A 13,046-nucleotide genomic window follows, 5' to 3' on the forward strand; every position below is an offset into this window, starting at 1 on the left:
TTACAGACTACTTGTAAGAGAGAGTCTCTTGGCTTTTTTATTATCAAAAGCCAAACACTGTAGACCTTCAGACTTTTTACAGTGGCTACTTAGTGATCTTTTTGTCTTCCTACTGGAGAATGCAAATGGTTTGCACTAGCAGAACATTTTCAAATCCTTTTAAAAAAGACCACATGGAGATTATTTTCTGTTAAGGTAAAGACTAATGGACAAATACAGGCTAAATGACCTGTGGAAGGTCATGCAATGAGTCAAGAAGAACTTTGTCTCCTGCTGCATACTTGTAATGCCAAATCACAGCTTCACTAAATATAACATTTTCACATCCAACTCAGCCAAGTCAATTCTAAGAGTAATTTGCTATACAATTTTTCTAAACTGACAATCACCATGCTTCACCAGGTCAACATGATTTAAAACTGAATAAATTGTTATGAAAATAATCATGAATATTCCTAAAATCTAGCAAGAAGGATGTGTGTGTAATAACAATTTCACCATTGATTTCTAATTACATTTTTGTTGCTTTCAGAGTGCCTGTAAAGATGACGACAAAAGCGCCAACATTCACGCAGCCGTTACAAAGTGTTGTGGCACTGGAGGGTAGTGCCGCAACCTTTGAGGCTCATATTAGTGGTAAGGTTTTTATTCATTCTTGCAAGATTGATTATTGTCTGTTACTATTTTTGGTAATGTTTATGCTAAGACAAACGATAAAACTTCTCATAGATCATAATTGGAGCTGAATGGGTAAAGACCAGTGCTGAAATGTGACTATATATCCACATCATACAGTACTAATCAGCACTGAGGTGCTGTTAGATACCCATGAACACACTGCATAAAGTTACAAGGCTTCCCAGGCAACAGTGAATCATCCTGTCAATGAGATTGGTGTCTAGTCTTATGTATGTTAGAACCATGAAAAGAGGGAGAAAATAGCATTTAATGGTATCCATAAAAACACATATTGTACTAATAAGGGAACTCCATGTGGGTGTAGAAAGAGTGATCTTTGGATGATGATTGGACAGAATGAGGAATCATAGTGTAAAAGGCAAGGCACATGCTAGTTCTTCACTGACTTATTTCTAAGCCTAACTCTAGCACCTTCTGCACCTTTCAGTTTACTTAATTCCAGAGTTCTGTCAGTGGGGGGTTAAAAGCACAAAATCTGGGTCCACAGGGCTACTGAAGACAGTAGAAAACCCTAGTTTGCCAGATAATAGATGTATATCGTGATCATGATGGTAGCTCAAGGCTGGCTTAATACCATTTAAATTGCTGATGTAATTTAAAGATACCATGTAATTTTAAATGGTAGCTCATTTGCCAGTCTACACCCCATTCCAAACACCTTATCTTGTGCAAAATCTCATGCAAGAGCCCTTATTCACATTGTAAGACTTGAGTTGGCTCTCATAAGACCAACACCCTATTCTAAGGGTGCCTCTGACCTCAGCAGTGACTAAGGAGAAATGACACATGTTCCTGCTGATGGAATTATATTGTCTTACAGGCATTAGCAATGTGATGATCCACGTATCATAAAACACTACCCAGATGCTCCGTGACAGGTGCAAACACATGATCTGTCCAAGTATAATGATCTCTGACATCTAAGTTCCACTGTGGTTCATTCCTTTGGTCCCTTTGGATAGCACTGACTCACACAAGGTGTTTGAACATGTCCTGTAATCTGTATCCATGATATTTTTTCATGCCTTATTCTGTTGTTTGGCCCTCTTCAGTTAATTGCCCTGACCTTCTCTTGATGTCTGTACACTGTAAATTTTCAATGAAGAGTTTCTTTCCACTGCTGATTACAATACTTATTAGGAATACATAAAGATATCACCAGAACAAGTAAATATACTAATATTATGGCTCAGTGTGTGATTTTGGTTATTTTAATTTGCGTAATATTGTGGATTATTTGATAGGGGAACTTGATTTCTTACAATGAGGAGCATACACCATATTTGCATTTTACTCCCAAATATCATATGAGGCAATCTTCTGTTAGCTTTTATTTACATTGTAAGATTCTGAAATACCTTTCCTGCCCCAAAAGTATCCACCAAGATTAACAGATCTGACAGTGGTTTGGAATTTAGGTTTTCTAATGCATAAAAAATTTGAAGAAAGTTTTTTTTCTTGAACTAATTGCATAAATAATGGACTCTACATCTTTATTCTGTTACATTGTCTGCCTTTCCTACCTGTCATGAATTGTTGTGATTTTGAAATTTACTTTCCTTTTAGCTCTGATAACACTACCTGTCTATATACAAATCAAGGATTAATACAGAGCTGCAATTCGAACACAGTCCAGTTAATCTAAGAGTACCAGAAGAGATTAACAGCCACCAGAGGTTCAATTTTGCAGTCTGTAAACTAGAACAAATGATTGCACTATTGTGTCAGACTGTGAATTAAGTTCCACATTGCAAAGGTTTGATATCAGTCAAAAATACCCAGCACCTCCCCCTGGTTTAGAACACACAAACCCATGACTAAAATCAGTAAATGCCAGAGTAGCTAGCACATCATCACAGGGGGAGCACTACTGTGTGAGCAGTTACTGAGGGGGCATGAGGCAGCATGTCAGTGACAGGAAAGTCTGCCATGCTGATGGCAGTAGAACTGTGCCCATCCTCATGTCTCCAGAGTACTGATCAGGTATTGAATTTGCTCACAAACAACTAACCTGTACTCCACCTCAGTGGAGTACTAAAAATATCAGTTCAACTTTCTTGAATTTTGCATTATTCAATGTAAGATGGCCCTACACTCCACATATTGTTGAAAGCAACACATAGATGGTACACAGGCTGGCAGTTCCTTTCACTTACATCGTCAGGACAATTTAAATTTAATTACTAAATTAGTGAATTTGAGGCCCTTCAGGTTAATTTTCTTCATTTTGTCAATAAAGTTCAAAAACCTAAAGGACAGTTTCAAAACTGAAAATAATATGCTGATAATTAATATTCAAATCATAGTGTCATTTGGGACATTTTAAAGTAAGTCCTTATTCTACAGAGTCTAGTAAAAAATATCTGTAACCTGAGGTAAATCTTATGTTTCAGTGCCTAGCCTTGTGGTATGGGATTAGCAGAGTCCTAGTAAATTTGTGAAGTTCAGTTTTTTTTTAGTATGAATTTGTGCTCAGATTTTTCAAAACAGCTTCTATTTTTGAATCCTTTGAGCATATGACTTAAAGACATTACAATAGACTTATTTTTTTTAATGTAGGCTTTGTTGAACCTACCATGCAAACCCCATGTTTGCTAATCATCACGTGATGCTGCATCAAAAAAATAAAACATTTTATTTCAAGAAATTCTCTATTGACAAAGTGATTTTTGGTTGCCATGCTTAAGAATTTTTGAAACTCCTTTGCACAGATGTTAGCTCTGGATGAAATCAGTGGGATCTACTGTATGCTTTATATTTATGATGATAACGTTCAACTTGTAGTATAAGACACTCTCTTTCTGTCTGTTTCTATTTTGCATATATCTAAATACCAGTTTTTCAACTATGAGTAAAAGTTAAAACTTTGCTAACCAGGTCTGGTGTGACTGCAGACAGCCAGTAAAAGCTTCAAACTACATTTCTGAGATTCCCTTTCATTTTAATCTTTCACAGTCATATTCCTGGCACATGGGATCCCCAGATAATTAAATTATTTTTTACTTATAGAAGAATTTATAGGAGAGGTACTCTAGAAAGAGCAGAATTCTGTGGTCCTGGAGTTTTCCAAGCCACAGAGAGTGGAAATGGAAAAAGTAGAGCAGCTGCAGCAATTGCAGTTTCAGATCTCATTCCTGAGCCCCTGTGCAGTGCAATTGGTGATTTGTCTTCATGAGAAGTACGTAAAGTAAATTTGAAGGATTTTTCGTTTTGGAGAAATGCTGTTCTAGGACTACAGAAAAACTTTTGAGCTGGATCTGTATCCTTAAATTAGCTGTTCTCCTTATGTGGCTTGCCTAAAAACCTTGCCTGTTTGTCAAATGAATTTCAGTTGCTCAGTAGAGTTGGCTGAGTAAAAAACCAGGAAAAAGAATTTCCATTAGAAATCAAACCCCAGCATTTAAAACTAAATATACAGCTGCAGATATAGGTCAAACTCTTCTGACAAGAAGAGTCTTGCTCATGACCCTGGCAACAAAAGTATAGGATGTTTGTGCAACAAAAGATCAGCTGATTCCAGCTGACTGCTTTATACCAAACTAAAACAGAATTCACTCCAGGAAAAAAGAAACAAATCCTCCAAAACATTGATAGCACTTCATGTTAATGTCTACAACAGTCACTATTTCTGTCAATTTTTTAAATCATTTAGTGTTAGGAGAACTACTTAACTTGGTCTGAAGTTCTGACTTTTACTTTGTCTCCAAATTCTTGGACTGGATAATTTTGTTAGCAATAAACAGCACTACTTAGATATTAACAGATAAATAAAAGAATTCTCACGTGCATTAATTCATCTCCCTCATAATTTCAATGAACAATTCCTCAACAGCACTGCCAAACACTACAGTCCACTCATTATTCAAGTGATTTCCTAAATTCAGTAGCCTATGTAGTTGTCCTATTGCTCTGTATATTTGAAAGACCTATGTCACTGTGTCACTGGACTTACAATCATGTACCTGTGCTTATGTCATTGCACTCCACTATAACTCTGCATACATGAGCAAGTATTATGTATATCTGGCATTTCACAGAAGTTTATTCTCTTTTGTATTCCTTTTTCTTTAGGTTTCCCAGTTCCTGAGGTGAACTGGTATCGGGATGGCCAGGTTCTTTCTGCTGCAACTCTGCCCGGTGTGCAGATCTCGTTTAGTGATGGCCGCGCTAAACTGGTGATCCCCACCGTGACAGAAGCAAACAGTGGAAGATACACCGTACAAGCCACCAATGGATCTGGGCAAGCTACTAGTACAGCTGAGCTACTTGTCACAGGTATGAAACAGCTAAGGAAGCACCTCCTTCTGCTGGCAGTGTGAGAGGGAGCAACAGCAGAAATGTCAGTTAATGAAAAAGGTTTGGATTTAAATTACATGATCAGAAAAGAAATAGCAAACCAATTTGTTTTCCTAAAGCAGTCTAGAATTCAGCATGTATTCTGACTAGTATTTTTAACAGCACTGTTATACACATATAACCTTTAACTGTATAAAGTTTAATCTTGATCTTATAAGCTCTCAACCTTAATTACAAACTTCTGCTGTAGCTTCTGCTCATGTGATATGTCACAATAGCTTTATTCAAATCGTGCATAAAAGAGAGGATAAAAGAAAGTTCTGCAGATATTTAACAGAATAGCTCACATAAAGGCTCTTACCCAAGAGACTTCACTTAGAACCTATAGTTATACTCAACGTATCTCTGATTCTAGAAATATTTGCACACATGGGCATAGTCAGAAATATCAGAAATATTAAACATATGAAAAAAGTTAAGGTTGCTTGCATTTTGGCAAATCAACTCTGTGTTTTGAATGTTTGATTCTGTAGTATCTCCTGTCAGTAACATGTGAAAAAGAAAAAGATCTGATGCAATTCTACCAATGAAAATATCTAGACCTTAAAGTTCTTTTTAACAGATGTTATTGCTTTTCTATTTATTTCTTCAATAAAACTGCAGCTGGAACAGCACCACCAAACTTTTCACAACGACTACAGAGCATGACTGCAAGGCAGGGAAGTCAAGTTCGACTTGATGTGAGAGTGACTGGAATCCCTACACCTGTGGTGAAGTTTTATCGGGATGGAGTAGAAATCCAAAGCTCCCCCGATTTTCAAATTATACAAGAAGGAGACCTTTACAGCTTAATAATTGCAGAAGCATATCCTGAAGACTCCGGTACCTATTCAGTAAATGCCACAAATAATGTGGGACGTGCTACTTCAACAGCTGAATTGCTAATTCAAGGTAACAGAGGTGAAGTTGCAAGCCATGAATATAAGAGATCATTCATTGTTGTAACGGTACAATATGCACCACTTCATCAAAGTTATAGCAACAAGACAACTTATAACTCCTTTCTCAAGCATTATTAACTTGCTCTGAATAAACAGTGTTTTTGTGACATTTGTAAAAGGATTTTGTCTGAGAATTTAAAAGGACCTTTTCTCCAGAACAGGTCTTCTTTAAACTGAGGATTCAGTGGACAGGATGCTCCATTGAGGATACTTTCACTTGTTCTTATTTTGCTCTGTAGATTTCACAAAGTTGCATTTATAAGCTGTCTTTGATGGAATAGATATTTATTAGACTGCATAACTGTACATGCTCTTGTGAATGAGCCTGATGAGGATGAGGACAGTTCTTAGAGAACTGTAGCAGTGAATCATTTTACCTAGAGCAGTCTTGCTTGGAACTTAATCAGTCAGGCTTCCAGAATGTTTAGTTATCTGAGATCCAGGACTGTTTTGTTTGTTTGTTTTTCTAATGACAGAGTAATGAAGAAATATTATTACAACTATTTTCACAATTATCTGTCTATAGATACTGCAGGAAAAACACATGGTTGCTCAATTCTTCCTCTGTTGTTTATGTAAATTTGTATACAAAGGAAATTGACCATTCATTTAATTCTGCATCTGCTTGTTTTTGTTGCCATCTGCAGTTCTCCTAACCATGTTTTTTCTTCCAAAAGGTGAGGAAGAAGCCGTTCCTGCTAAAAAGACAAAGACAATTGTTTCGACTGCTCAGATTTCACAAACAAGACAAGCCAGAATTGAAAAGGTATATTTTTTCAAAAACAAAGCTGGTAATTTAAAATGTGGATAATGATTTCTACAGTATCTCAGACTTGTTTTCTTGATTTCATTGTAGAAAACTGAAGCCCACTTTGATGCCAGATCTCTTACAAGTGTTGAAATGGTCATAGAAGGTGCAGCAGCCCAACAGCTCCCACATAAGGCACCTCCACGGATGATTCCTAGACCTACATCAAAATCACCAACCCCACCAGTAATTGCTGCAAAAGCACAAATGGCACGACAGCAGTCACCATCACCTGTTAGACAATCACCGTCACCTGTAAGACATGTCAGAGCACCAACACCTTCACCAGTAAGGTAAACTTTCTATTCTTTCAAACAAGATTGCCTTTTGAATCAACTTTCACATACAGAAGTAATGCTGTAGAATGAAAGTACAGCGTAAAATGGAAGAATGCACTGACCTAATGACAACTGTGTTTATTCTGATGGTGAGCTATAATGTGCTGTATTTGCCACTGCTATAGAAGGGTGTGCCTCTTATGTAAACTTTCTATCCCATATGGAAGAAAATCCTTTAGAAAATAAATCCAATTTTATTGCTCTACATACAGCTGAAATAGCACTCAAAGCTTCCAGTTCATGATGAAAGAAGAAAACAGTAAAGCAGTTGATCCTTGATTATTTTAGATGAACAGGGAAAAGAACAATGGCACTCTAATGAGTGCCAAGCAGAATGGAAAGAACACATTCTATGTGTATATAGAAAAAATGTTTTAAAGCATTTAAGGTAAATATGGTTATGGAAAAATAATGTTTAGTTCTGCTGTGTAAAGAGTCTTAGAGGGAAAGTGAGTGATATGAAGAGCCAGGCTCATGGTCTGGGAGATTTCAGGACATGTGTGCTGAGAAAGCAGGTAAGGAGAAAACTGCTTTGGAAGTCCTGCAGTTTCAGCATCGTGTAAGGAATGTCTCTAAGCTGAGCGCTCAGAAGAGCCTCATTTAAATTGGCAGAGCTAGGTATGCTTGTGAATTTGGCCCCATTGAGAATAATGTGCAAGTACAGGGAGAAATGTATTAGCAGTAACTGGCAATAACTAACAAACTGCACAAATGAAAGAATAATTCAATTGTGCCATCTACAGTGTGTATGAAACTAGAAGTTTGTACTCTGCTGCTTGTCAAGACACTTTTAGACATACGTTAGAAAATAAACCTAAAAATTAACATGATGCTGCCCTCTACTGCTGCAATATGTTAATGTTCCCTGGGAAATACAGTATAAAAAGATTTATCTCAAAGGAAATGTAAGTTAGAAAGTTTATTTAATCTTTTTGAAAAATGCTTTCAAACTATCTGTTAGGATCAGGACTGAATTCTCAATTTTGTTATTCTAAAAATCTAGCACTTTCTAAGTGGCTTCCAATTATTGTTGGGGAAATTTTAAATGTAAATATGGGGGAAAAGTTCGGAATCTTTCTTGCAGTCTGAACACATGGAGGGTTAACACATGGAAATGAGATGTGGTGCAGCAGTACACAAAGTTATGCTGCCGCTAGGTGGCTGCCACATAATCTTTTTTACGAAAAGCAGTTATTCTAATCATTTTGTCTCCCTACAGAGACTAGATCACAAATGTAATATGTAATGCTCACAGTCTGTAAGCTTTTTATATTATTCTTATTAGGAGAATTATGATACAGCAAATTGAAACTAATAATTTTTTATATATCTATTTATTTTAAATATGTGTGCTTGAGTAAAATGCACTTTGACATTTGCCTTTATTTCTTTTGGGGAATCTAACTAAGCTACTATGAAGATATGTTACAGTTATGAGTATGACAAAAGCACATATTAGGCATAATGTTAAAATCAGTTAAGGGTAATATATAAGTAGAACACCTCAAAAACTTTTCTAAAATCAAACTAGTGAAGATACCCTAAATGGGGAGTGAATTCAAGTCCAGGCTGAAGTTGTTTGTATAATTGCTGTTGTATGACACAACATTAGTTATATTGATACTTTATTTTTATATTAGGTCAGTTTCTCCTGCTGGAAGAATCTCCACCTCACCTATTAGACCAGTGAAATCTCCATCTCCAATCCGTAAAACACATGTAGTGACAACAGCTGGGGCCGATGTCCTTCCTCCTTGGAGACAGGAAGGATATACTGCAACCACAGAAGCCCAGATGACAGAAACAAGAGTATCTACAAGTGCTACCCAAATAAGAACTGAAGAAAGATGGGAAGGAAGATATGGGGTCCAAGAACAAGTTACCATTAGTGGTGCCGCTGCTGGGGATGTTACAGCTGGTGCTAGAGAGGTAAAGTCTATTTTTTGAAAGAGCGTTGGTTTTGCTTTATGTGTGGACTTGTCACAGCTGATTAGATTTGCTAAATGGAAGGCTGTGTATAAAAATGTGTGTGTACCTGCTGTTGAGAGTTCTGCTGTGAGTATTTAAATGCTTCTTTGCAACATTCTGTCTCTGTACTTGATTTTTGTGCTTCTTCTGAATGCAAAACATGAAAAAACATGTCTTTTGATGTGACTAATATAGGTGAGAAAGGACAGTGAAAAAACAGCAGCTGTTGCTACGGTTGTTGCTGCTGTGGATCAAGCCATGGTGAGAGAACCAGCTCCAAGTATTGTAGAGCAAACTACTAAAAGGACAGCAATGACCGCAGTCCACGTTCAGCCTGTTCAGGAGCAGGTAGAAATAGAGCACAGGCATTCTATGGTTTCCCTTTTATCCCTTCACCCAACATGCAAACAAGGCATGATTCACTGTGAGGAATTAACAAGACATTACCCAGTGCATCACAAAAGCATGTAAAATAATGCTCATGGATCACTTTTCCCATTGCTTTTCATCATAGCAGGATTAAACTGGTTATTCTTAAACTGTTTTTAAGTTTAAGAATGCTTTCTATGAAAGTGATCCAATGTTTTCCCTTGTCATTCATTCTCTAACATTATTCTTACACTGATGGAGTTTTTCCTCTAATATCTCATTTACAATTTACCCACTAGGTATAAAATAATTCTCCCTTAGTAGTTTTTTTTTTCACTTACACTTTTCTCTTACTTTACCTTCTCCTTCTTTTGATGATCAAGTTGCTAAAACGAATTTTAAGGCTTTGTTTTTTTGTTTGTTGCTATAAAAATCAGATGAGAAAGGAGGCAACAGTAGTAGTTACCACTGATAAAGCCACAAAACAAACAGTAATATCAAGAACTAGAGAAGAAATTGTTACTTCAGAAGAACAAAGGCACATCTCTCATGAAAAGGTGAATACATATGTTACCTATGATTGTCATATTCTGTTCAAAAATTTAATGTCTGCTCAAAGGACAAGCCTATGAACAAGAAAAATGACATACCGTAATTCTACTTTTAGCTTCTCATAGGTGCTCACTGTTATTTACATTGCTACCATTCTCCTATCTCTTCTTGATGATGAATCCTTTTTATTTCACTTCCATTAATACTGAAGGATGTGATAGATAAACTTGAAAATCATTAACCTAATAAAAAAAATCTTTTTTGTTATGTATTGTATGGTGGGGTTTTTTTCTGATTTTGTTTCTAAGCTTGCTATTTGTAGCCTGCTTTGTTTGTTGGCAGCACAGTAGGTGAGAAAAAGGAGCAAAAACTCATTCTGCATTGAAATCAATTTTGAAAATACTGATCCAGATTATTTTCACATGTGTTTTATCAGACAAATGTGATGCAATGGAGATCACCTTTTATAGAGAAATATTATGTTTGCATTCTGGCAGAAATGCATGAGGAATGAAGTATAACCTATGTTTAAAGTATTGAGAAATAGAAATCTACCTTGGAAAAAAAATAGAACTTGGCAAAGTGAAAATTGCCTAATGCTTCTTTTTAATATCCTATACTTTCTCAAACTGATTATGATGCGGGACAGTTTTTCTCTGATCAGTTTTTTTTTATTACTGCTTTCAGTAGTAAAGCAAGTGTTTGTTGAATGTTGTATTGTTTTTATGCTTAATGTATATATGTTTTATAAAAAGTCTGTTTATGTTGTTGTTTCCAGACTAGATGATTTTGAAATCCAGAATTTGACATTTTATTTCCCTTTCAGTTTTATCCTCTTTTCCAAATGTATCAAAAATCATGTACCTTATACTTTTAAACAAGATATCATTTAAACTTCTTTATTTGTAAACATCTAGGTAACAAAACAACCAGAGAAAACTCCAGTACCCACCGTAGTTATTGCCACAGACAAAGCCAAAGAACAAGAAAGAATATTAAGAGCTAGAGAAGAAGTATCTACCAGACATGAGCAAGTGCAAATTGCTCATGAAAAGGTAAATTAATATTACAGATGTTTAATTCACTGTTATAGATGTTCATAAAACACTTATTCTTCATCACATGTACTACATATCTTTGGTCTGCTTATATATGAAGTGCAGATTACAAAATGAAAAGTTTATAAAGCAAAGTAGTCCACCCCAGTGTCTCAGGTCCAGGTCTACTGACTTCAGAGCAGCTCTGTTTACAGAATGAAGAGTGCAACTGCCAACCATACAGATCCTTTGAACATTATAGGTTTTATTGCCAGGGTACAGAGAACTTCAACTTATGCTTAATGACCTTTGTTTTTCATCTGAAGGTAGATTTCTAGAGATAAATTGGAGAGGTTATCTCTAATACAATATTTATGCGTGGACTTTGATTTAATGAAGTTCATATTTGTGTGAGGATTGTATGCATCTGCAAGACTATATTGTGAAGTCTCTGTTGGAGTAATTGATGAAATAGTTCCATCTACTGATGGGAGCAAATATTAAGTCAGTAATACTCATTTATCTGTAAGCAGAAAACAGTTTCTACAACACAAAAATGATACAGCACAATTAACACACAGATTAATTCAATATGTTAAATGACTTTGTTCAGCTAGCATATAAAATATGGTATAGCTTGGTCTGCACAAAGGGATTATTCAATTTCTCAAGTGCTTTTTTTCTCTTCTTAATACACATTCTGAAACCTTATCCCACTTTCCAGGAAAGCTGTGTAATTTTGACAACAGACATAATTGATTACTTTTATTTTCTTTACCATAAAAACTAGATAAGAAAGGAAGAGATGAAACCTTCTGTACCTAAGGTAGTAATTACTACTGATAAACCTAAACCACCAGTCATAATATCAAAAAGTAAAGAAGGAATTGCTACCAAACAAGAACAAGTGAGCATAACCCATGAAAAGGTGAATACTAATAACTATATCTAGTTTTTTATCCTCTCTTCTTTAAAAACCTTGTGTCACTCAAAAATACTAACTATACATTTCCAGCTCATTTTTTTCTATGATTTTTTCCACTTACAAACTTCCAGAACTATTGCCAATTAAACTTTATTATTCCACATCTATCTTGTTCTCCTAGCTGTTTTCATTAATAGGATACCCATAATTCCCTTCTGATTGATTGACTTTTGGAATGGAATAACTGACTCTTGAAATGCATTGTAACTTTTTTTTCTTAATCATTACTTAAGTAGGTGTGAGGGTGTGACAATACTTACAAGTATACATAGAATACAGAGCTGTGTGCAGTGCACAAGGATCTAACCCCTTCTTTTTAGTTGTTCCTCTTCCAAAATGCTTTCCCGTTGTTCAAATATCTTTCAAGATCATATGTAACTGAAACTTTTATTTTTGCTGCAATAATTAGATTAAAAAGGAAGCTAAGAAAACTACTGTAGCTCCGAAAATATTTGCCACTGATAAAACCAAAGCACCAGTCACAGTGCCCAGAACTAGAGAAGAAGTTACAGCCAAGCAAGAACAAATTCATCTAGCTTATGATCAGGTGACTATAGCTGTTGCAGATGTGAAATGAACTGTTACAATCTGTTTTATCTGCAAACCTTACCTTTAAGAGCTACTTGGGTACGATAGAATGCTTTCAACTATTCCTGATAACATACCCATCAAGTTGGATGATTGTCAAGTAAAAGAGGCAGTGTGATTAAGTTTCTGGTGATAAAGAGTTTTTTGTCTCACTAGACATAAGGGAATAGTATGAAATGCCACTTCTAAGACTACAGTCAGATTTCTCTCTGAAAGCCTACTCGCTACCAATGACAATCAAATAATGTTTACTTGTTCAAATTTCTGAATGCAAGTTTTTCTTCTACATGATGATTCCTTGCAATGTTATGGTTGTAAGATGAAACAACTGTTCTCTGTTCAAGTTTCAATTGCAATGTTCTTTATATAATACAAACTTTATCATCCATTCAAGTCCGTACAATT

General features: G+C 35.7%; 1 protein-coding gene across 1 annotated transcript in view; it reads left to right on the forward strand.

Annotated features, from left to right (window-relative positions):
- Positions 1-545: 545 nt before the first annotated feature.
- Positions 546-13,046, forward strand: part of TTN (titin) — a 246,511-nt gene continuing 234,010 nt past the window's right edge. Inside the window, exons 1-11 of the mRNA XM_034065601.1 lie at positions 546-636; positions 4,771-4,974; positions 5,659-5,946; positions 6,674-6,762; positions 6,853-7,097; positions 8,783-9,071; positions 9,306-9,458; positions 9,917-10,036; positions 10,949-11,086; positions 11,859-11,996; positions 12,463-12,600. Of these exons, the coding sequence (XP_033921492.1) occupies positions 546-636; positions 4,771-4,974; positions 5,659-5,946; positions 6,674-6,762; positions 6,853-7,097; positions 8,783-9,071; positions 9,306-9,458; positions 9,917-10,036; positions 10,949-11,086; positions 11,859-11,996; positions 12,463-12,600 (1,893 nt within the window). The remainder of the gene's footprint in view (positions 637-4,770; positions 4,975-5,658; positions 5,947-6,673; positions 6,763-6,852; positions 7,098-8,782; positions 9,072-9,305; positions 9,459-9,916; positions 10,037-10,948; positions 11,087-11,858; positions 11,997-12,462; positions 12,601-13,046) is intronic.

The sequence above is a fragment of the Melopsittacus undulatus genome, chromosome 8 (assembly GCF_012275295.1).
Source record: "Melopsittacus undulatus isolate bMelUnd1 chromosome 8, bMelUnd1.mat.Z, whole genome shotgun sequence".
Lineage (NCBI taxonomy): Eukaryota > Metazoa > Chordata > Aves > Psittaciformes > Psittaculidae > Melopsittacus > Melopsittacus undulatus.